At 40.7% G+C, this 26,412-nt stretch overlaps 1 protein-coding gene across 1 annotated transcript in view; it reads left to right on the top strand.

Annotated features, from left to right (window-relative positions):
- The window catches only part of lrp1bb (low density lipoprotein receptor-related protein 1Bb), a 147,855-nt gene that overhangs the window by 37,771 nt on the left and 83,672 nt on the right, over positions 1-26,412 (top strand). The window contains exons 2-9 of the mRNA XM_047047281.1: positions 1,302-1,424; positions 9,432-9,569; positions 17,222-17,341; positions 17,850-17,978; positions 20,061-20,318; positions 20,740-20,902; positions 24,636-24,858; positions 26,199-26,385. Coding sequence (XP_046903237.1) covers positions 1,302-1,424; positions 9,432-9,569; positions 17,222-17,341; positions 17,850-17,978; positions 20,061-20,318; positions 20,740-20,902; positions 24,636-24,858; positions 26,199-26,385 — 1,341 coding nt within the window. The remainder of the gene's footprint in view (positions 1-1,301; positions 1,425-9,431; positions 9,570-17,221; positions 17,342-17,849; positions 17,979-20,060; positions 20,319-20,739; positions 20,903-24,635; positions 24,859-26,198; positions 26,386-26,412) is intronic.

Below are 26,412 nucleotides of genomic sequence, written 5' to 3'. Positions count from 1 at the left end.
GACAGTTGTTTTGGATTGTGATAAATTTGTGACAAAGGCAGCAGGGATATCCTGCTATTTTGATGCATGAAAAGGTCTTTCGCAATGTGATCTGCATTCATGATCAAGAACCTATTTTACACTGATTTTTCAAATGTGCTCATAATGTCTGAATATACAGGCTTAGCCCAATAAGACCTTGAATCAAATTGGAAGATTTCTAATGACGTCATCGGTGGGAGTTGAAGAGGTAAAATAGATGAGATGTTTGACCTTTTCGTTTCCGTCCCAGGGTGGTGAATATGCTGGAGGGCACAGGGGCAGATATCAGTGGTGCGTGGAATTATCACCACCTCCCTTCGCATACTGCAGGCCTGCTCCCCCACTCGCCCTACTCCTGCCACTAATGGCTTACAAATACAGTGGGGGAGACGGAGAGCCAGGGAGTGTGTTCTTGCAAGAGTCTGAGGGTTAAGCTTTGAAACAAATTACTGGTTCTCTTCGGGACAGAGGAGAGGCAGCGGTGGGTCACATTGTGGTGTCAAATCTTTAGCAAAGCATGTGTCATTCGTCTGAATGATGGAGGCTAGTCTTTGACAGCCCTTGGCAGGAAACATGTCAACACGCTGACAGATGCCTGCTACTGAAAGGCTGTGATGACTTTTTAGTTGACCAGCCTTTCGCTCCGGTGGAATAAACGTACAACACCCGAGGAAGCAGTCAGTCAGATAAGAACAAACTTGCTAAGACCACTTTATAATGGCTTGCCAAGAGGTGAAGGGCATTACATCTTTGTTCAAAGAAAGTCTGTCACACTCACAGTGGCAATACCACTACTGTGTCTGTCTGTAGTAGACAAAAATAAAATGAGTGGAATGGACTCTTCACTCTGCAGATTATCTCCATTGTGTTAAAAAAAAAACAGTTCATGAATATTTTATGTAAGATTTGCAATTCGAGTTTACACGTCGCAAAGCTGAACTCACAAATGCTTGCCTTGAGCCAGGTGTTATAGTAGCAACTTAATTCCCTCTACAAAACAGTCGTTTGGCCAATAGGAATTGGGCCAAAACATAACTTCACATCTTCTATCTAATGACCTTACATATGCATCACATGGCATTCTATGTTCATCCTCGAAGGTAAACCCATCACCGTACAGTACAGTCATTGTGCTGGAATAATAAACCTCCTAACCTCAAAAGTTAACCACACATTTCTAACATACTCATTGCACAAATATCCTTCATGTTAATGTGATGCATCCATCCATCTCATCTTACCATGACGCATCTCCCTCTCTCCACCCTCTGTCCATCCAGAGCCCATCTTGTGTGACATTGGGGAGTTTCACTGCCATGACCAGCTGACCTGTGTCCCCGAGGCCTGGCTCTGTGACGGAGAGCTTGACTGTCCAGATGCCTCTGACGAAACAGCCGACAGCTGTAAGTAACTCATTCACCCATCAAACGGAAACATCAAACCTTCCAAAGCCTTCATTCAGTCACTCACTGTGGTGTGGTAACCTTTGAGCTCAAAGCTGCCTTTGTCTAACAGCACATGCTCTGTGCACAGCTAGATATGGATGGGGATATATACCGCACGTATCTGAATACTGCATACAGCGTTTGAAGACTGATTGCATTAAAAAGTGGCGTCGGGTAGATTTATAGTTGTGTAGCTTGGTTTGACCCACTTTGACAATTTCCACAATACACAACCCATAATCAGTTTCACCTTCACCTACGCACGCCCTCTTTTTCTGAGAAGATGAGCTGGGGCATTGTGCTGAGCTGCTGATGCTATCAAGGCTGATCTTGGCCAAGCCATTCCGTCTCTACTAGATATTCCATTATCATTTAGATTAATCGCATTGGCTCCATTTTATTTACAATGCCTGCAGGTGGAAAGCCTTGCATATTCATCATGGGAGTTTGGCACAACTCATTATCATGGATTATGTATTGATGAAAAGGAGAATTGGATCAGCTTTACCCTGCAAACAGAAGAGCAACGAAAGAAAATTGTTTTGTTTGAATTCTCAGTGCTACAACAGGGCTCATATAATCTACACAAAAATGCCTCTATAAGGTGGACATTACCAGTAAAGTCATGGTAGTATGAAAATACAGTATGGCTATGAAGGGCACTATCATGTTAGACTGTCCTTAAAAAAAGTAATTGTTTAAATGGACCAGCATTTCAGGTATGTGCTGTAATAGAAGAATATGACATCCTGGTAAAAAAAACATATACATTTCATGGTAGTAGCTTCTCCATTGTCTAGGATGGCATCTCTCTGCTCAGTCAGAAGGTGTAATCACCCCATCGCAGGGCCAGGAGGGGAGCGCAGCCTTGCATTCCATTACACGGAGACTTGGAGGGCACAGGTTTACCCGCTCAGCCTAGAGCCCCCAGAGACTGGGCCGACGGCGGTTATCACGGAGGCATAGAAATGGACCATTCTTCTGTAATGGCTAAAGAAAAGCCGGTAAAGTGGCAATTCTGGAGTTCCCACAGAAAGACATTCTCTGGTTGCTGAAGAGTTAAACATTGTAATGTTTCGAGAAATAACATCCGGTGGCCAGAGCTGGTTTTTAGTGCTGCTGAGACTAAGCCTGTCTTAAACTCCAGCCCACGCCCAGTTTCAGAGCTTAGGAAGAGACTACTGTATATATTGTATGTATTTTTGATCTGTAAAATCATTTGTAAATCTAGTTTTTACATACAGTCTGAAAGTGAAATTCAAACATTTTTGGCTGAAACATGAAACAAGTTGTTCATGTTTTTCTTGCCTCAGTGGACTACTACCGAAGGGGTCACTTTAGATGCTGAGAGAGATGGAGTCCCCACTGAACGTTCTGATTGAATAGTCAAGCCCAGAAGATCAGACTATAATGAAAGGGTCAGTAGCTGCCTTCAAACATGACCATGGAGAGTCGCCCAGGCTGTGTTTGATGAGTGTGACTGGGCTTAACCAGATCAGCACTGATGTTGATCCCAGTGTGTCCCCGAGACAGAGGGGAAGGAACTCTTCAAAGAGCCCTCCCATTGGGGGCTCTACCCGCTGTGATAAGGGGGAGGGCTTCTCCCAGCTCACTCCTCTAAACTGGCCCGGGTTTCTTTTTCCATCTGTATCCTGGAGAAAAAAATAATAAAAACATTCTCGTAGGAACTGGTAGTGTGGCTCTAGAAATAGTATGTTTGCAATGGTTTGCAACATGCTTTGAATATAATCTATTTGCTTAAAATTTGATCTCCCTTTACCACTGTTGAATACATCGTAATTGTTATTCTCTCTCATGGTTCTGTTCTGAAGGCGAGTAACATTTGTAGTCGTTTCTGCCACATTTTCTTTTAGAACATTTGAACCCTCTCAAAATTCATTCCCATTCTGGCAGTTTCGATGCCCTACAAGTTGTGCTGATGCTCATGCGGCTGCGGTGTATTTTATCTGGCATGTCCCATATTGAAATAAATGCATTGTAAATGTGCCCGTGCCCTGAGAGAACTGGCACCAGCAAGACAGAGCCTTAGAGGGGAATGTAGCAAGCCCCTTGTTATTAGTTGAAGGACAGGTTCTTTTGTATCATGTCATGTTTGCTTTGCTGGCTCTCCTGGGTGCCAAGACCACCAAACCCTCTGTTGACTCATTGGATGAAAGTCCAAAATGTACTGTATGCCAATCACCTCATTAGTGTGTGCTCATGCAAGGACGACAAGCATCCTTGTCGCAGTCTCTTTCCTGAACGTAACGTGCGTTTTAATTGTGCGTACACGTGTCCTTGTAGAAGAGCCCGACAGGGCGTTTCTCGCCTTCTGCCTAATCTAGAAACAGAGGGACGCGTCTGAAGCATTACAATGGGTACAGGTCGTCTTCCCACAGCGCCCTTTCTCTTCATGATTTCGGATGTGATCGGAGTATCTCTGCCATGGACGCGGAGGTAATTGGAGCTCATGTTTATTTCCTCGAGCCTACATCTGAAGCCTCGATGTGATTGAGATCAAACACAGCACCGAGTCATTTAGGCTTCGTTATCGCTGGGGGTTCACTTCACAATGCCGTCAATGTCTCCAACCTGCTATGTGCGTCCTGTTCACCTACGCTATTATAATCTAATATTTTCGCAGCCCGAGGGGAGGGTTGCATTTTGAGGCAGGGGGCTTTGGAAATAAGCCTTTTAATTTAGTGGCACTCTATCCCAGTTGGGTGCACACATCCACCATAACTGGTGCCATCTGCTTATGGGGGAAGAGTGTAATAGACACTGCTAAGTGTCGGTGTGTATGTGTAGTGCGTGGGTGTGTGCAAGAGTATGTGTTTGTCTGTTTGTGTGTACTTCATATGCTTTGGTGTTATTTGCTCATGGGGTAAGCCTGCTGTTCAGTGTCTTTTACGGAGGTGTATCTATGACTCAGCAATCGCCAAACTTAAACAAAACAAGCTGTCTTTCTCAATAGAATAGGCATTTTGTGAATCTGGTTGATGAAAATAAGTCAACTGACAATTCTGCCCTTGACATTTTGCTAAAGGATATTTTTCTCATGTGTATGGCAAAGATATATTTTAGCAGTTTAACACTGCCCTATTTTGCGTGTTGATTTACAATGCACAAAAGTAGTCGTTTGGAAATAAACTTGCATCCGTGCTCCTATTCCGATGTTTCATACACAGCAGACATGCTCGAGGGAAGTTTGTCACCTCCCTCACAGCCTCGGTTGCAGGAGTTACTGTTAATACCTTTAATGCTCAACATGTGCATTGTAAAGGACAAAACCTCTGGCACGTTACCTGAAACCCCCCAAAGAAAGAGCATATTTTATAACCTGACAGGCTGGCTGTCATGAAACCACCGAGCAACATCAAAGTACTAAAGTCTACGTTAGCCCCCTGCCGCTCTAGTGGAGGAGGGAGTGTCAGAGGGAACTGTGTGTGCTGTGAGTCAGAAAAAAACATTACTGACACTTAGCGTCAATGCTTCACTTGTCTTAAATAAAGTTGTATGACAGCAATGGCATTCTGTTGTGTTCAGTGTAGTGCTGCAGTCCAGGATAATATGGCCATTTTGCTGTACTGTGAGTAGTTTTGAATTTGATGTATGAAAAAGCTTAGTCTATGTTTACCTACAAAAGTGAAAACTTTAATTCAGCAACATATTGGTGTTATTGAATTATTCATGTTATTTACAATGAACAAGTTATGCACATACTTGTCATGAGTCATGATTGCTCATTGACCTGGCTTAGACATGTTTTGCATTTCCCTGATGTGCAGTGCTAATGCATTTGCCTCAAATTAATGGTCTTGATTCAAAGAACTAATAACTGAATTCCCATGCTGTAACTGTATGTGTGTAAATATTGAATTATACTGACTGAGTAGCAGTTTTAACTATTTAAAACAGTCGCTGTTTAAAATGTTTCAATTCTGTATTTGTTTTGAGTCATGCTATTTCATCACAAAGTAATTAGAGTCTATGCAAGACTTATGAGTTGTGATATTCTACATTAGAACCCAGTGCAATGTTGCAATGTTGAAGGAAATAGAATACAGAGATGACATATCGGGAAGAAAAGGCTTGCAGCTAATCTAGTTGACATTTGAAGATACATTCACAAGGAGAGACATCAATATGAATGCCAGTGCCTCTCAAAGAGAATACAGACTGACTAGTTTTGAAGCAAAGCCAATATAAACCTTTCCGATATTTGTTCAGATGAAGGAAAAAAATTGCTAAATCAATCGGCCTACCAAACTGTCAGGACGAGGACCTTTCACAAAGTTATATTTTTTGATTATTTATAATTAGACTAGAAACAAATCCCAAAGAGAGTTTCCTGTCCAGTAGTTAATGAATGGGACACTCTCACTGTCTATAATATAACTGCCTCTATGTGACTTAATTTTTGGTTACTAAACATGTTTGTGGGTTAGTAATATGTATAGTATTATGTTTCTGCAAAGGCTGAACAGTAAATCATCTTTGGATGAAAGATTCTGAAAAATGGGATACGTATATTTTATCAATCTGGTCTTGACACTTTTATGATTTTATTGTAAATGTAGCCATGTGTCTGGTGCTGTACTACGTGGGTTAGATATTATGGGCACTGTAGATCCGACAGGCAGAGGCAGCAAATGAAACTGCACTGGGAAGTGCAGCTGCAAGGTGGGCGACTGCAGAACCATGAAATGGAACCTCAACTCTTATATGTCATCGGAACAATTTGCCTCTCTGTCCAAGGTCAGACAAATACAGGGGAGAGTCTCATTCAAGCTGAGTACAACATTTCAAATGTCATGAACCTGAAGGTCATGCAGCAAAAGGTTCTCTCTGAAGAGTGTTCTTCTTGAGGTTGTTAAGGCCATTTTGGTCAGTCGTTGTGTGTTCATACTCCCATGTATTTACTTTAAATCATTATTACTTACTGGGGTATCATAATTCTCAGATTTCAATTCTGATTCCAGTACGTCAGCAACTTTGTTCATGAAGTGTGAGAAAGTAATACGTAGTTAATAAATTAAAGCCTCTTTATGATAATGCCTTGCAATTGTAATGAGGAATAAATCCCTCACACTGATAAATGTCATCAAAACATCCTTCATTGGAAAACATTCCCACAGACATTATGGGGAAAGGGATTAATCCTGGAATTGGTATTAATCCGATCACGCTGTATGAACAGTACACTGTTGTCTGACCTGGTAACACAACAGAAAGTGAAGCCAAACATTTTCACATTGTTTTTACACTATATAAGGAAGCAAAGTTAATGAGTTCCACAGCCATACATTCTCTATATTTTTCTACCAAGAATTCCTTGTTTCTCACATACCGGTGGTATGGCTCTGATGAAAGTGATAATCATAATGAACATAGCCACTGAAATTCCAGCCAGAAGGCTTTCATTGCACATTAAATAGAGAGGGATTAGTCAATCCCAGCTAATTTTTCTTCATTCACTTCTCCAAGGACGGTAAATATCATGCTTTTTAATTTAAAAAGACTGTGGAAAAGGATTGTAGATGAATGATTTGTTTTGGCTGTGGCTATGACAGCATGTATTTTTTAGGTTAATAAAAAATACGAAATGGCTTTCATTATGTTTCTTTGAATTGTGTGGGGTTGATTGTGTGGAGCTCATGGGGGTGAGCAAAATTGTCCAGGGGAAAGCATCTTATTCCCTGAGTTCCCTCTACTGTGGCCTTATCCACCAAACGCCCCTGTAATTGAGAATGAGATTTGCATATTTTCTTACCGGCAACATAAAGTTTGAATATCCTCAATCGAAACAAAGAAAGCTATTGAACCACCTCATACCTGCGTGATCCCCTCCTATCCTGTTTCCTACTTTTCATTAAAAGTTATAATCCACAGTCAGACTGTGCCAAGAGGTCCCACTCTGTTTACATATTTTGATCTCAAGCACAAGAGCCCTTGAACAGGAAGCATGTGAGCTGTGCTTGCCAGTAACATTTCCCCACCAATATTTGCAAGCAAGGATTAGTGTTGCGGTTCAAATTGTCATACTTAATTATAGTATATTGTATATATATATAGATGCAAACATCTTTAGTGTACACTGTACAGTAAATGGAAAGCCGATACCCTATAGATCAACTTGATTCACATTGGTTTAAAAGGAGCAGGGTTAACTCATCGATATACATTATTTATTTATAAAGCAAATGCTCTTTCACTTGGGTCTACAACAAATGGGGCTCTACTGTAAATATCAGCAATATAATGGACTCTATACTCCACCGCCCTTACAGTTACCTTCAAGATGTCTATTACAGTTAAACAAACCCTTAACTTACAGTTGTATATTCTGCATCCTGTTACTGTTGGATTTTACATTTCGGTAGTGTGTACTTCAGCCAAATATGGTTGGTAGTTTGGTGTAGAACTGAGATGGTATCTGTGTGAAAAAAAATCACTGAATATTCATGACCACCTTCTCGTTTCATTGCCTTGGATCAGTGCATGCAGTGAGAGAACTGGACATTTTGAGGATGTTTCTAGTTGACAGAGACCAACTGTAACACAATTGAGTCACTATACCATTCTGTAAACTCAAAGGCTAATTATTCAAGGACTTAGAATTGACTATATATAATTTACAGATATATGATTACATTAGATAGATGATTCTTTATTGTCTTTTTCCAAGGGAAGTTGTTGTCACTGCTGTTGAAGCCACCTAATGTGTGTACAACTAATTGCTCATTGTATCATCTGTAATGTATGCGTTTGGGTCTGCTCCAATCTGATATCACGGCAAATATAAAGCCTAATTGGTGAACAATGATTACAGATGTCAGATAAGCTGTGTGTAAAGGGCCTTGCTCGTGTGAAATATGAACTTTAGATTAAAGTTCAAAATACTGGAGTTTCCTAAAGATACCATATTATTGGGCTGGGAAAACAGCTCCAAGAAGTAAGTCGCAAGAAAAACTAAAATAGAACTCAATCATCCAAATACATGAAAGTAATAATTATTATCTCTGAGCAGGCACTTTTTTGCTGGTCGACAAATATTCTCTTTGAACCTGTGCGAAACTGCAGTACTTTTTGAAATGGCCCTCCTACCATGTGACATCATCTTTCCTCAAAGGTTGTAAATGAAACAGTGAATAGGGCAGGATGGTGCAAGTATTTCTGGGTTGGGGATTCGTCCATTAGAAGTCCAAGGATTTTGAAGAGATCCTGTCGCGTGGACCATAAATCTACTGTTAAGTGGCTGTGTTGCAGTTATGGTAATTGATATCAATGTAGTTAAGGTCCAGTGTGACACATTTACAATGCTCGCACACCAGTCAGATGTATTTTATGTGCTCTCGTGGCAGCCACGCGGATGAGGGTCACCTATGTGCCTCATGAATCCTTGAGCAGCTGCTCTCTGCTGTTTGTGTGGCTAGGGAGGACTGTGGCGACTGTGCGATAGGTTTCACTGTGCTTTCAGAAGCGTAGAGATGCACTTAACAGCTGTTGTGTGTAAAGAACAATGTTGTCGATTGTAAACACACGTGCATGGGCAAACGCTCCTGCCTCTATTGTATTTTCCTCTGATTTGTTTCTGTGAGGATCAGCATTTTGTGAGGGGCGTGGACAGTGCAGTATGCATATTGTGGATTTACATTATGAAAAACGACAATGAAAAATGATTTTTGCATTCCCATTAATTTGCCAGTGATAAAGCCCTTTGTCCTCTAGATGTTTTCAGTCATTGCCAAATTGTGAAGTACTAGTGGCATAGTTTTTCGAGCTCCCTAGTACTTTGTAATTGTACTGTATGCGTCGTAAAGTGTTTTGGAAGTGTGCCTGCAGCATAAAAGATGCAAAAGTGCTGCTGGAACATTTTCTGGTGTTTTCCACTGTCTGTTTGCAGTCTAATGTTACATACATTGATTATGTGTTTGCTAACAATGACTCCTTTGTCTTTTTCAGGTGTGGGGGAGGTGGTGGTCAGATGTCCCCTTAATCACATACAGTGCATTGGGACAAGAAAATGCATTCACTTTAACAAGCTGTGCAACGGAGCTGTTGACTGTGAGGACGGTGACGATGAGGGGGTTCATTGTCGAGGTAAGAGGCCGTTTGAGTGATCGTTCATGTCGAAGCTGGGAGCTTGTGGATAGACTTGATGGGCAGCACTGACACAGGTGACCTGCGGTAAAACTTTGGTTTGGAATCCAATCGAATCTGTCACAAATCTGTCCTTGAGGTGATTCTGTCAGTCGACAATACCACTATCATATTCAGCCTCAAGTCACCCTCATCAACATTAACAGAGCTAGCTATTTTAGACCTGAAACTCACATGGTTCTCTAATTGCTGCTAAGTAAGTGTTTTACAAATGCTCATAATTCTTGTTCCCTCAACCACTCTAGCTTCCATCCTGGCTTCGGTCTTTGCTCAGTCTGCCAGGGGAATGATGGATAGCTCTCTGCCACTTCAGTGGAGACAAAGTCTCCAGTTGGGTTACTCAGGTAGAAAGCTGTCACGAAGCAGAACCTTACCACCAAAGATGACGTGTCTGTGCACTGTCAAATATCCTGCTCAAACACTACCCAGGTCTCCTGACTGAACTGAGTTGTGTTGCAAACATTACTGTACATCCATTGTGGCTGTGCAGGGCTTTGGTTGATCTGTGTGTGCGTGTGTTTCTGTCTGTATGTGTAACGGTCTGTTCTGAATGCCGTTGTCTGTGTGTGTCCTCTGTGGTCAAGCTCTTTGCCAAGGTTACATCATATCAGCCATCTTGTCAGATAGCAGGTGAGTGGCGCAGTAGGACAGTAGCACCAGGTGTTGTGTTGTACACAGGTTTGTTTTGCTTCACAACACGCTAAGCCCTAGCATCAAGCTGGTGTAGACACCTGGCTCCTGTGATATGACAATGGCCACCCAGTGGGCAACGTTGAGTTGGTGCATTGAAGTGCCAGTCTGGCTAATGCTATGACCTTTGGTCACCTGGAGTACAGTGGGGTCATGCTGGGCTTTGTCAGTGGTTCAGTGCAAGGAACAGAAATGTGTCCATGGATTCAAGGAATTGTTGAAAATAGCCCAAGCGCTTGCATTTGGGATACCACTGAAAATGTCGGTTCCAATGTTACGCTACTTTAGAGGAATGCTCACACTGATAAATTGGCTCACATCAGGGAGAAATGAGAACCAAATTAATATTGATCTAAACGTGGGTTTTACGTGTACATTGTAATAGTGTTAAGCATAAGTGGGTTTGTGTGAGTTTTGAGTGAAGGTTTTTTTTTTTCTCAGTCCATCCCCCACAAAGTGATTTCATATAGTATCGGTTGAGCCAGCTATTATCCGTTTTTGTTGGTTCCAAATATGAAACTTTAGGTTGATGTACCATAAATGACTAATACTACAGTGCCTTGCACACAGTTCATTGTGCGTTGTGCACACAGTAAGGTCCTGGGTTCAGTTCTCACTCTCACTATTCTGTGCTCAGGTGTGGTATCTTCCAGGCCTTTCTGTATGGTGTTTGCGCGTTCTCCCTGTGCTCACATGGGTTTCCTCCACAAAGAACCCCAAAATAAAAACATTCTGAATGGAGCACTTTTCTACCCATGTCTTTGGCCAGTAATGAACTGTACAGAAATGCTGTCTTCCTCAAAGACATCCTGTAAAGTGGTATTTCAGGGAATATGCAGGAGTGCTGCATTTTGTTTAATTTTTTATTTTTGGGGGGGGGGTGTGCTCTCTCTTAGCTTGACTAACGGTAAACTTCTGCTCAGTTCGCATTGGGACACATGCTGTTCAACTGCTCATAGACAGCTGACTCTTTGGGAATTAAGGTCACAAGAAGTTAGAGGAAACCAGCTGGGGCTCACAGAAAACTTTTTATCCTGTGCACCTCTTATGAATATACATACTTATGTCTCCAGAGGACACCCACCAAAGGGTCCATATGGGAAACCACTGAATCCCAGACCCTCACCTTCAGAAAGTTGTTTATGTAAAATCACACGCTCATGGCAGCCTCTCATTGAAACATGATGAACATTTTCCACCTAGCCACCTGGCTCTGTTTACACAGTGCATTTTCTAAACCAACGCAGATTTTTAGGGTTCAAATTAAAGCTAACTGTGCCGGTTTGTGGTATGATACTAACAGGTGTGGTCAAAGGAAAAATAAACTTGTAAATGCGGTATACGTTTATACACACACATTGCAATATTCAAACTGCCTGTGCACATTGTGATTTATTAAGTAATTTAGTTTTGTTGACATTTAAACAGCTCATGGGCATTACACAGTTTTTTTCCCCATCTTAATCATGTTCTACTAAAACCATTCTCTATTAAGGGTTATATTTAGGAAATTACCTTTCAATTACTTAAATGTCTCATTTATTGGTTATTTTCTGAATATTGCATTCACAAAGCCTTAGAAAGCATTGAAAGTATTTAATATTGACTAAGCCAGATGTACAAAACCAATTCAATTGAATTCAAATAGTTTTTTGAAGAACATGCCATGACAGTGCTGACCCCAGGTGAGACTGGCACCTGGCAAATCATGAAATCATCAATCATACAATCATACTAGTTGTACTAACATGCTCTTCTCTCTTTGAAAAAGATCAATATCTGTGGGTTTTTAAGGGGTACAGTAGATATGTTTAAATAAAACAAGTAAGGAAATCCCTTTGTTACAGATGTCATGGGACATCCAAACATCCATTGAGGTGCACAGTAGCTGTCTTCAACTCTTCATTGTTTAGACAGACTCTACCCCATGTCAAGTTTAGAAGATAATGGACCGCTTCTGTGAATAGGTTAACTGTGCTTTTATCCTAAAATAAGCACTGAGCAAATTCTCATGTCAAACCGTGACCTGCCAAAAGCTTCTTTTTTTTTACACAATATTTAAAGGTTTTACATTGGAGTTGTCTTTTGACACTTCCACACACTTTATATCGGAAGTGGTAATACTGATTTTACAACCACATCCAATAGTAATTTCACAGAATATTTACAATGCATCGTGGACATGTCATTATTTGTATAAACAGCTAATGAGTGTTCTTAGGTAAACTGTCCGTAACATAAATTAATTGCATGGCCTTTTTCAATTTTGGAAAATAAACTTTGTCAATGGATAAAGCTGCCAGCATAGAGTTATGGAAAACAATGTCACACATGTGTCTCTCCTCCTCTCTATGCCTCTCAACAGCATTCAATTATCTCACTTGATTAACTTTTCATTACCAACAATTCCAGCAAACAAACAGACGATATTCTCCAGGGTGAAGTAGACTGTGATAAGAAATGCCCCTTTTCCAAAAATGAGTTACTATAAATGTTATGCCATCCAGCCTTGTAGATACATGTATTAGCATATTTATTGAGTTTGAAGCCTTCCAATGAATGAAATACAGTGAGAAGTTCTTATTCCTCAACTCAAGGTCTCATACGTTGCAGTCCTGCTGTGGACTAGTGAAAGCTGCTTTATATTCACATTCAGATTGGTGGGACTTCAAAAAGCTATTTTGGTTGTCCTTAGGTGTTCTACCGTAAATGTGTCTTAAAGGGTATGCTGCAGTATGCACTGAAATATCAGTCATTTATTATAGATAAGCATAACCATGAAAGTTGATTCCCCTTGATAAATTGCTGATGACTGAACCAATTCATTCATAATTTGACAGGTTTGGCCATCTCGGTTTTATCCACAACTCCTTGTATTCTGGATGTTACCGGTTGGTTTGACTGTCAGGCCTTAACACAAAGACAGACTCCTGGAGTAAAAACAGACACTTTGAATCAATATTTTATGCTTCTGACTTTGTTTATTCAAAGGCTGGTGGGCTATTGTCACTCATATGATTGTAGTCCCTAATGTAAGGAAACAATCTGGTGCCATCCAATCCTATTACCGAGGATTTTCCTTCTCAGGAGTGTGGTGAATTAAAATTTCATTGTGTGCTGGAAGATTCAGACACTCATGATATTTCTGCAGATATTATATTATAAGTGCATGTCAGCTACTTGGCAGTGCACCAAATTATCAATTCCGGCAGAATATTGTACTTTGAGGATTTAACAACATTTACTGTCAAATTGCAGCCCCAGTTTTCAGCTGTGGGATTATATTTCAGAAAGATGACTTGTACACATGCATGTATCGTTCAATTTCCTATTCATTCAACACTGTCGGGACAGTTATGTGTCAGATCAAAGCTGACATACTTAACAGGACTATAACTTGTTCAAATCCCTTCAATAATGTAAGTTCTTCATGCTACAGTATAGACAATTGTATGTGTTATCTTATTCTATCAAAATGAGAAACCATTTCCTTCAAACTTCTAAGGAGTTGAATGACTAAGCCTTAGAGATGACAATACTATGAGTGTTCTAATTTCTTTTTTTGGGACTGGCCCTTGTTAATACTACCTCCAAGGGGATCCACAGAGGACAGAAGACCATGGAATGGGTGTAACTCTTACTTTAGAATGAGGAAAGCTGTGCTTAAAAATACGTCCATCCCTCCTCTGTTGGGTCAGCATTTTATTTCAGTCTCACATTAATTAGAGGCCTTGAGAGCAAACATAGAGGTTGGATAGAGACTGGCCTTCCTGAGACAAAGGCCATATAGACCCCAGAAGGGAAGCCATAATGAGGCCAGATGGGGGGGAAGTTCACTGTTAGCCTGGGTTAGCCTTCTCTTGCGAACCATGTTTGTGTTGGCAGAAGAGAGGTGCTACCATCACTATGCAGGCCGTGCCATCTGCCTAGCCCCCTGTGAGAGAGCTACTCGTGCTTTGTTAGACTGTTCTTGGATGGATGGATATCTACACTTCTCCCTAGATAGACACAGTATGATCATGAATCTCATGTGCAAATTCAAACACTGCATACGCTTGTGCGTTCTGAACTTGTCGTGGCATATTAATTATTCATCACCCAACCAGTCTCATTAGATCGAAAATGATGAATTGCTCACAATAACAATAGTGTCATCAGTGGAATCATGACATTTGCATCTAAATTACCTTTTTGCACAGTGCTGTATAGGATGTCTCCACAGTTTGTATTCTGTGAAGGACATACAGTAAAGACAAAGGTTTCTTTTCAGCTTCCTCCATCTTTTCCACCATCACCTGTAGAGCCTGGCCTAGTTGTGCCACTGTAAGTCTTAAATCCTCAATACTATTGTCTGTTCTTGGATATGCATGACCTTGAAAAGTATGGGTTTTGAAAAGAGAACCCAAAAAGTATTTGAACGTTTACTTTTTTTAAATATTATAGTATTATTATTATACAAATACATTGCAATAAAAACATTAAATGTATTGAGTGTTTCACAACAATAAAAAGAACATAGGTAGTATGCCATGGTATCAAATTAAAATGCAGTAAGAAAAAAAGCTGAATACAAAATAAAATGCATTTCTAAAATAATACAAAAATACAGTTAGGCATAAAATCAAGTAAAAAGCGAAATATTTAAACAAGTGCTGCAGTTCAAAACTTTGAATCGAAATGCTTATCACAGGAAGTAATAGCAAATGTAAGGTTTGCAAGTTGCTGATGTTGTACGTCAGTAGCATGGAGGAAGAGACTGGGCCATCCCCCCACCTCCCCCCGCCTTGGTGTAGATATGCAGATTAGGATAAGGTATCTTCAGGCCCAGTGTCTAGTCACACAGCACGCTCTCCTACGGAGGAGGAGGGCAGCTTGCCAGTTACTGCTGCATAAACGGTACAGCCTGAGCATCACTGGGAATGGATGGAAGGATGAGGCGAGGAAAGGCTTTTGAAGAGATGCACTGACTGGCCTTAAATGGAGTCATTTCATATAATATAATAACATCTGAAAAAACATGCTGTTTGACTGTAAATCTTTAATTTAGTCTTACAGTAATTGGTGGTAAAACATGACTCATTCAAATCTATGTATAACACATTGGTGACATTGGCTGTATATGTGAGCAAGTCATGCTCATTGATACATTGAGGGATGGTTGCATTTGGGATGTTATCAGAATAAACAAGGAAGAAGTTATGAATTCCTATTTTATACCCTTTTAGGGTATAATAAGAAGACATTTAGATCGGATTGCATTTATGGTTGCTTTTGTTGGTTTTTACTAAACAATTTGTGCATAATATTTTTTATACACAGTAAACTAAATGAGCCTTTATCACAATCAGTTCATATACAGTTCTGGAATCCAACAACCACACAGACAGTTTTTATATTACACCTGTCATCTCTCAAACCAACCACTTCATCTTCACTTGTCAGCAAGTGAAAAGACCATAGACACATAATGAAAAATGGACTTCTGACGACTCTATAAATCCGTTAAATCTGTAAGCTCTTAATATGTCAAACTTCTTTGCGTTGAGAAGCATTTTAATTCCAGAAAACAAGGCTAGTGCAAAAAACCTATTCTCCTTTCTCCAGTGTCTCTTTTTAGATTGCAGTGTCTGAGGCTTTGATTGTGTCTCAGCCCACTGTTTGATGGGTAAGTATATGTTGTCATAAACTGCCTGGGTCTTCTGGAACATTCACAAATGGTTTTAAATGCCTCGGCTGGAGCTCTGTTGTTGCGAAAAGGGAAAACAAGTACAATCAATAGCAGCCTTCAACCATTGGGCTGCCATTTGACAGTAATTAATGCTCGGCAGTGGCATATCTATCTTTGAGCAATTAAAACTTTGTCTCTATTTTGAAGCTCATTCTTTTAAAAACTGTCAGTTACTCAACTGAACATTTATCAAGTCTTAAATTGCCGGCCTTTGTCTTTCGTTCTTTACAAAGACTGGTGTTACAAGACAAGATGAGAACAAATGAGTATGCGCTCAGCGGATGAGTGACTGGCCATCTCTCAGTCACTTCATGTGCCATGTAGTGTTTCAAGAGCACACGACTCATGTCTACTTTGTTGAGCCTTCCACCAACTCATTAATAACTTCGCAAACGTATGCAATATCTGTGCCACATTATACACGAAAAGTGACAGGGAGTTAATGACAATTTGGGCGGAATTTGGGTAGACAGGAAATATGAATGATCACTTCCCTACTCTACTGTATTCATCAACCCACTCTCTTTTGCTGATGTAATGCGCTGTAGTATTTTCTTGATTCTCAAGGTTGTGCCTATGTGGAGCCAAGGAAAGTACTCTTGTTGTGGTAGAGTTGATGCACAGTTGAGTGTTGTGTCATTGTCTCGAAATACTGTAGTTTGTTGTGTCATTAAATTGTATTTTATTTCTGTGTTGTAACTACCCCAAATGTGTCTCTTTGTATGGCCAATATACTCACAACACTGTAATTTTTGTGATCCATACGATATATTGAATATTCCCTCTCACTTCGCCTCATTTCCCCTTTCTATCATTTCCCTTTGTTTCTAAGAGGTTGAGGGTTTCTGAGAGTTCTGAGGGCTGAACATTCAAATTTCATCAGGTTCAAAGCGTTTGAAGCTAACAGTTACATGAGAAGTTTTTTTTTTTCCCCGTTTCATTTTCACGTGGCGTTTCCCAGATACAGTTGCACAACACCTATTGATCCCTGCCTAAAGCTCGCGACTGTCAGCCGGCAATGCCAAATGCCTTCAGTGATGGAGGTAAAAAGGGCTTTGAGGAGAAGAAAATCAAAAAGCAATTTACATCTGTTCCCCCCCTCTTCTCCTCTCCCCCCTCTCCTCCTTTCCCTCTCCCCTTCTCCTTCCCTCCACCCTCTCCCCCCTCTCCTCAGAGCTGTTGTCAGCCTGCCACGAGCTGCGGTGCCGTTACGGCTGCGTCATGACGAGGAACGGCACCTTCTGTTTCTGCGCCGACGGCTTTGAGGTCGGCGAGGACGGGACGAGCTGCCACGGTAGGCATTGTTAACACTACCGAGCCCACCGGGTCTGGAGCCTCTGCCGTGGTTTTCCTTCACCCTCAGCCTGACAGAAAGACTTCTCTGAAGTACAGGGAGGCAGGCAGTTACAACCATCTGTCATTAGGGCTTGGTCCTGTCCCCTTTAGACCCCACAGCTCCGTCTGACAGGCTGGACACATGCCACTGTCACCTTTCTGAGGCCAAAGGTGACTCCGGTGGGGTGTTGTGACCCCAAAGAATACTGTAAATTACCAAGTGAGGACAGCACAGTAGACAACATACTGTAGTCCTGTGGTCGTCTTAATCCACGGGGTCTGTGGTGTCGCTTTAAGGATTTCTGAAATGACTCTTTTCACCCTAGTATCCTGTGATTCCGGTGGAGACTCCTTGGTTTTACAATAATGATATCTATGTTGGTACAGTGAGGCCACATTAAGTATACTTTATGTATTTGGGTCATGTTTGAGCACACCTAATTTGTTACAAATGACTCTCTCCCTAGATCATGATGAATGTGCAGTGTATGGGGCTTGTAGCCAAACCTGCATGAACACCTATGGGTCATACAAATGCAGCTGTACAGAGGGATACACTCTGCAGGCTGACAGAAAGTCCTGCAAAGCCAAACTAGGTAAGACAACATTGCATTCCAAACAACATCATCTGCATAATACAGTGCCTATATGCTTCCTTTCTATTAATAACCCACATAGGGTTTGGTGGTTCTAGTTCATCTTCACCTTGGTTGGTTTTCAGCTCTGGTGGAGAAAGATTAATGTGGTTCAGTAGTGACCACATCTATCAGCCACATGGGAACGGGAGACATGGTCAGGATAGAATAATGATGAAATTAATGAGCACAGGGATCAAACTGGGAACAGTCTTGAGTATTTTGTAGTGAGACAATGACCAACATCGCCTTGATTTATGTTGCTCTCATCTGTTGGCAGTATATCAATGCTGTGGGGAAAATAAATAATGTATATTACTCACTGTTTGTTTTCGAAAGTAATTTTACCCTCCCAATCATATTTGCACATTTCTGTAATTCTATTTTAGATGAAGTCATTTGAAATTAAATTACTTAATCCCATTCCCGTATCACAAAGTTTGAGTTTTAGAAACTGTATGGGACACATGGGTTGAAAACAGCCTTGGGCACAGCACACCTAACTGGGGAGAGGAGCTCTGTTGCTGCTTTTAATCAATGTGACTGGTGTCCTACTAGGAATAAACTGAATATGATTACCCATAAACTTAACTGAACCCAATGCTCACATTCATTAATATTAATTTAGCAGAGAAGGATTGCAGTGCAGGGATAACTATGGGGTTACCATTAGTTGTAAAAGCTCATGAATATAAATTTCTAGGTATACTCTCTGAGGCCAGGAGACGGGGACCAGTAGGGTAAGAAAAACACATTAAAGAGTTCATGTTAAATTCAGGTTTCAACATCTATGCCACAAATTGTCAGTTTTGTTCAAGTATCAAGTTTTGTTGAAGATAATATGCAGGGACTGCATTTGCATGTATCAACAATATGTTGTGTCCTTATTTGCAAGCAAGTTCCCAGGCAATATAAGTACTATTCCGAGTCTAGGAGGTGCTGATTATGGGCCTACATCACCCAATGTATTTGTCTGATTGTCAGAGGAGCCAATCCAATCCATTCTCAAGAGTCAGTGAGGCTGAAGAAAACTATCTCTATGCCACTGTAGTATTGGGTAAACAGTAATGTTTGGTATCCTAAAGGTTGATTCAGGGGGATGGTGTTAAAGAGAAGTGTGTTTGAGAGTGGACAAACTGATTTATTGCCCATATTAGAGGAGCAGCCCCTGACTTGACCCTGTGTTGGAGATCAGGATAAATCTGGTTTTGGTGGTGAACTGGGTGGCACAGAGAGAGCATGGTCAATTAGGCACTAAAAGGAGGTTGTTTTAGCTCAGATCAGTCACTCTACCTCACCTCTCGCTGACTAAAAGAATGGTAAAACAAAGTTTGGAACACAGTTTGTCCTCCTTATGTCCTGGTATTTGTACACCTGCTGTGTTATGTTACGGTCCATTTGAATGTCGTCACTACTACGTGAGTCACACAAACACCATTCTGTCTGTTTGAAAATGAATTAAAGTACTTTTCTGTGAAAGCATTTTATTGTGCCCAACAGCTGAGGTGTAACATATGTAGTAATTCCCAATATGCGATGATTTATCAAACTACTTATTTTTCACATAAATTCAAAATATATATTTTCTAATTTATCTTTACACAGTAATTTTAAATTGTTGCTAAGACTTTGTTTTATGTTTTTAATCTAATATTGCTTGCAAGGCTAATTCAAAAGATGACTGATTAATGATAAAACCTTTGAATTGAAAACCTAAATTTACCAAGAAAATTGCGATATAATGTCCTTGATTAATCAGATGTGTATATACAGGAGAACCCCAACTTAGCTTTTAGAATAAGACAGAATAAAATCAAACATTCAGTTCAGGAAGTTTAGCACCAGCTCTCGTGAGCCTCTGATACTTTACTGCCACTGTAGTTGGCTGTAAATGTATCATTAGTTGTTAAATGTTAGGTTAATATTAGCAAACTATTAAAAAAGCCTTAGTCTCTGGTCTCAAAGTGGTTTGTGCCCATCCTTTACTACCATTTTTGATTTCCCTCACATCCTGTCAAAAAAACCCGCCTGCTTTTGTTTCAGATCCTGGGGACAGTCCACCAGTTCTCTTGATTGGAGGTTTGGATCGTATTCTAACCACTCAGCTAAATGGATCTAGTTTACAGACCCTGAGGCCTGTAGACACAAATGGGACTCTGTCTTTGGACTTCAACTCTAATGAGGAGTCAGTGTGCTGGGTGGTAGCCACAGACTCCTCTGGCCGTCTTCGCTGTGCGAAGATGAGGAATCGGAGCGGCTTTACAGAAGAGAGGGAAATAAAAACATCACAGTCTTTGCAGAGTATGTCTTACCTCGCCCTCTCCATCTTTCTCCTGCTCGACCTCAAGCTTTTCATGCTTACATTTTCTTTCTGTGACAGACTCACACATGCACACAGACACACACACACACTTCAATTGTCTGTATACAGCCATTTTCTATCATTTCAGTTTTTTGCTCACTATAGCTTGGAGTGCTTTTTGCCCAAGGTTCAAATGGCACTTTTTTTTCTGCCAGTATTAGTCTTTGAAATGCTTCACAGTGCTATATACAGTTCAAATCCATAATATAGTTTCAGAGAAAATACATACGATATACTGCATTGTCTTGCATGAAAGGGACTCAATGAATGGAATCATTGTCAATAGTCAAACCAGTATGCTCATTGCACAGACACAATGTGAAGGTATCTTGTAATGTGGTATTTTGTTTTTCCACACAGATGTCGAACACATGACCATCGACTGGCTCACTGGCAACTTCTATTTTGTTGACAGAGTGAGCGACAGGATATTTGTTTGCAATGGTGATGGAGACACGTGCGTTACTATCATAGATCTAGATCTACTGAACCCTAGAGGAATAGCAGTGGATCCCCTCATGGGGTAAGCTCTCGCTCTCTCTCTCTCTCTCTCTCTCTCTCTCTCTCTCTCTCTCTCTCTCTCTCTCTGTGTGTGTCTACAGTGTTTACGGTGTGAGTCTTTTAGGAAGCCGAAGCATTTGTGTTCTGTGTACAGTAATTCAAACTGCACATTTTCTTCACTCTCCACAGTTGTCTTGCCTCTTAGAGCTGTGTAATTTGCTGGAGAGCCATTGCTCCAGACAGAGCCCACTGTCAGGACTTTCATTAGTATTCACTGATTTCTCCCACATCGCACAGCAAAAACGCCCCTGCAGGACTCTGTTTCAGGATTTCTGTTTCTGTCGACACCACAAAGTGCCCAACACACTGCAAAAAACTGGTCTGAAACCAATCCTTTAAACTGCAAATGCAGAAATGTATAAGAGTAGAGAGTGAGGCTAAACAATGAGTTCTACCAGGAGAGAATAGAGGCCTGATTTTTCCAGTTATCAGCAGCTAAAAGGGGTGTCTGTTGTAATATTCCCAGTGAGCAAGAACTAGGCGCTAAGCAGAGAGGCAGAGCCATTATATTCATGAAGGTACAAGGACAGTAGGCTTGGATTCAGTGCAGGTTGGTAATGAGGCGCCCTTCTCTGAGAGACTCAGCATCTTAGCACCAGGGCTCTTAACAAAGCAAAGGCCATTCATGATTTTTTTTTTTACATTGAATGGATGCATATTTGCCTTCTCAGACTGGTTGACTTAAAGAGACTGGCGCATCACATTTTGAAGTAAGATTATACTATTCTAGTTATTCTAGTATGAACCTTGTAACTAAAAAAACGAAAATTTGTTTTGTACTGTATAGCTGTGCTGACACTAAATCAAAGTGATGTTCATGTGGGTGTGACATACAAACATTCCCCATGTAAATATAATGTGATTATTCTCCAGGATAAACATACCATGCTTACCACAACAAGTAGCAATTGTTGAAGTACTAAGTATTAGACACACACACTCTCTTGTGCCATGGCCTGTATTTTGAGGGGTGATGATGGTGGAGGAGGAGAGTGTGCAGGTCCATAGGGGAGGTGGGCGTGAATGCTGCCAGCTAGATTGGTTATCAAACAAAGGCGTTTTCCTGGGCTCCACTTCCTCTAATTGGTGAGACATGGCTACAGCTGTTTCTGAGGAAGGGAGGCAGAGAGCAGAGGGTCTGTCAGCCTGAGGCAATGGAGAGAAAACAAAAGGAATTGGAAAGAACTGCTTTACAGTACCAAAACAGTGTGCAGTGCTATGTTTATAGAACATAAACTAGCTTGCACAGTTGCTCTTCATATTGTTTCGTTGCACCCATGAAGGGCTTTTTGGAAAATCCTTCATAACAACTATGTGATTTAAGCCTTTATTAACAAAAAATGTAAAGAGACTACCTATAAACAATTATAGTTTATTACATGTATGGGATATTGTTGGTAATAGTTACAGTACATACAGTAGTGTAGTATTAGCGATGATGAGAACATATGTAAATATTTGTTTTATGAGGTGGATGTAGATCCACTGCTCTGAGAAATGGCAAGTGATCTGGTCTACTGGAGAGATTGTCCTCATGTTGTTGGATTGCATGTACTTATTCTGAACTGGTCATTTATAATTGTTTTCATGCATCAACAGTTATCTATACTTAATGAACCTCCAATACATGGCCTAAAGACAATAGCTTTTTGGATGGCATATAAAGAGCTATCATGTTGTCGTTTTTAACTTTTAGCTGTTGAAGTGACAAATTAGATATTTAATTTAATGAAGCTTATTCAAGTGTTGCCAGTGGTAGTTTTATAGAGTGCAATTTACAAAAAAGAAATTATTTGGGGGTCAAATGTACTTTCACTATTTAAACGTGGTGCCAATATTTAAGCCTCTGTTTTAACGTTTCTTTCATAGAACACTGTATTTTTTGAGTTCTATTGATGGATGAAATAGGAAGACAAATTTCACAGAATACACAATCAGTCAGGTTTTTGTTACAGTAAGTGCGGAACTGCTGGAATTGCATTTCCTGCCATGTTATCTCCAGAGTTAAAGAAAAGGTTCCATGTCATCAATACCCTGTAATGCCCCTGTAGCATTCATCAAAAGGCTCTGTTCGCTCTATAATTCCCTATTGCAGTAAGAAATAAACTGATATTAGGTTTAAATGGTTTATGTTTGGTTAGGACTGATAATCATCATCACAACGGATACTGCCTCACTATTTGTCATAGGGTTTGACAGCTTCTGTGTATGTTTGGACTTTATGGGCAGATTGTCCCACAATATGAGGACAAACAGAAAAGTGCCTTCAAAGTCATGCAGTAGAGCCAAAGAAAACAAGTATTGAATGTACTGTGTGAACTGTTATGTGTTGTGAAAAATAAAGACAACCCTTTACGTGGTAGGCTGCCATATAACTACACAGCACCTCACTATAGGAACGGAATTGTAGTTACTTAGGAACCGCTGTGCAGTTCTTATGTACACTTAATTGCAGTTTAGTGGTACAAGTTCTCACTCAATTGCTATGGGGGAGGGCTTGGGTTTTCCAGGGGCAAGTAGATGTTATGATTGATCTTGTTCTGGTCACACAACTTTGAACTACCCCCTCACAACATCTACTTATCCCTCACACCCTCCCCCATGCTCTACCTTCTTACACCTTTTTAACAACCTACGGTATATCCCTAACATCTCATGTCATTTAATTACATGGCAATTCTTATGTACTTACAGTACAATGTTCGAACTATAGGTCACGCTATGTAACTTATAGTTACTTGTTAGATAATGTAACCCTGATGTAAAGTCTTGCCAAAAGAAATGCATAATTCTTTTTTCTCAGTGAAAACACTTGAAATTCAATGACAGTTGTTTTTTTCACTCAATTAGAGTATCAGTTTATTTACCATTTCAGCTTGTAACCTTGCTGTTTCTCTGGAGTTTTTCGGCACAGCATCAGCAACATCCTAATCCCTGAAAGCCATCATTTGTATGCCATGTGTAGGGGGTGCACCTGTTCAGGGAGATGTGTTTCTTGCTGACAGTGAATCTTTTTTTGCCTAGCCTGTGCTCAGGTTCAAAGGCCAACCTATCTCCCCCCTGACTTGACTTGGTATAGATTAAGGGGGCTCCCTCCAGTTCCCTGACACTCTTTCTCGTTATCGTAGACTGCAGCTCTGGCCCAAACATAGAGCCACCATGAGGAGGCCAGGCTGGAAAGCCAAGCACAGAAAAAATAAACTCTGGTTGACCAGTTTGGATATTTGAAGACTCTTATTATGTTTAGTTCATGAATGGAAGGCTTATTTGACACTAGTTCAACAGAGTGCAACACTTTGAGGCAGAACCACTTGAGTTAATTTCTAGTATTCTTTGTAGTCATACAAGGTAGTCAAGTGGGTTTCTATGGAAAAAAAATGGTGTGTGATACATTACAGTAAATAGCATTTGGGCAACACTACATTAAATTAGATTATTATCAAATTTACTGTTCATTGCCATTTGTTGATAACAGTTATGTTGGACACATGAAGAACAACTGTTGTCTATTTGGGAAAATGAACATTAAAACATGCTCTCTTTAGAATTGTTAGTTATAATTTTACACAATTGTAAATTTGTATACTTCACAGGCATACTGATGATGAAAATAAAAATAGATTTTTATGAATATGTTTACGTTAAATAGGTTAAATCATATTTACTAGTATAGTTTCCCCACAATTCCTTTCTAGGATGCTCTTCTTCACGGACTACGGGAATGTTGCCAAGGTGGAACGCTGCAATATGGATGGCACCAACCGGACCAGGCTGGTGGATTACAAGACGGAACAGCCCACAGCAGTGGCTCTGGACCTGGTGAAGAAGCTTGTGTACTGGGCTGACGCCTACCTGGATTACATTGAAGTGGTGGATTACAATGGCAAAAACAGACATGCAATCATCCAGGGGAGTCAAGTGAGTGTCAAGCCTCAGTGTGGGCACTTGATCACTAGCCACCAGCTTGGATGCATTTGTATGGACTCTTGGGATGGCGGTAATTGGAAAATGTTTAACCTTTACTATATACCCTTTTGTTGGTCAACTAACTAACACTTTTGGGGGACTTTTAAAACACATTGGGGGATTAGATAAACTGCCCTTTGTAGACTTGCATTATATTAGCAGAATAGATCAATTGAACCAAAATGCGCATCAATGTATTGCTTCATTCCTGAAGGGCAGGTCTTTTTCTTTGATATCTAATATCAATACAAATGTCAGTTTTTGTACTGTTGCTGAAAGATTCAATAATTACAGTGTGGCATGAATCTTCCTGGAAAACTGAAGTTTAACTATTGTTGTAGAGTGAGACAACGTCAGATGACGCCGCTACAAATAGGCAAGTCATTAGTCTGTCTCCTGTAGTACACTTTTGAGATAGATAATTAGGGTGTATTATTATTATTCAAAAGGAGCTCTATTAAAAGCAGTCTACCTTCTCTAGCGAGCCTGGTATTATGAGGCAAGAGAGAATAACAAACACTTCATCATGTCTGCAGGTGTTCTTAGCATAATGATGGTGGCCTCTTTTATGATGCCAGACCCCTGTGGACATTAGGAAGTCCTCACCCTAACAGCTTTGACACCTCTGGCAGATGACAGCTGCATGTCTTAGCTACAGAGCCACAACCATGTCTAATTGGAGAGGATTGAAGCCTAGTCATTCCTTAACTGTCTTTAGACTTATTATTATGAAGTTTTATTTTGTTAGGAGAGGCCTGCATGTCTATTGAAACTACGTATGTTTCGATAGAAGATTCAGAGTATATGTCATGCAGGGAAAGCCATGTGGTACATCTATGTAAAATATTTATGTACATCAGTCTGGAAACTGACTGATATTAGTACTGAGGAGTGATGGTTGAGTGGTTCTGGGGCAGTTTTGCTGCCATGTTTTCCTACCCAGTGGTGAGGTGATGCCCAGTGGGTATAGCCATACGTCCTGTGAACACGGCTCACCCAACCCTGTCTGCATGTGAGCATGAAGGTGTGAGCCTGGTCAATGTAGCGTGGAGGGCAGTGTCAAGGCCAGGGAATGGAGACATTCCCAGAGGACTGTGTCCCACTCCCTGACCTGGTATAGGCTTGTGACTATACTGTGTGTGGGCACACACACACACACACACACATACAGAGACGTGTTCACTCATGCGACAGATCCTGGAGCTTCAGTTGCTTGATGTGTGAGTGTGTGGCACACATACAGAGATATTTGGATTTTTGCTTCACCCATGTATTTATTTCTTCTGTTTCAGGTGTCGTATATCCACGGCTTGGCTGTCTTTCAGAACTACCTGTATGCGACTCACTCTGATACGTCCGGAGGAAGTAGCACAGAGGTGCTACAGATCCATAGGTTTAACACCACAGAACCTAAGGCGTTCACCAGCCTGGGTAACTCAAGAGGAATTTGTGTTTACCACAAGCTCACTCAGCCAAAAGGTAAAGATGAAATGTTTTATTAAGGAA

The sequence above is a fragment of the Hypomesus transpacificus genome, chromosome 23 (assembly GCF_021917145.1).
Source record: "Hypomesus transpacificus isolate Combined female chromosome 23, fHypTra1, whole genome shotgun sequence".
Lineage (NCBI taxonomy): Eukaryota > Metazoa > Chordata > Actinopteri > Osmeriformes > Osmeridae > Hypomesus > Hypomesus transpacificus.
Note: the sequence above shows the minus strand (reverse complement) of the source record. Positions and strands in the feature narration are given on the sequence as shown.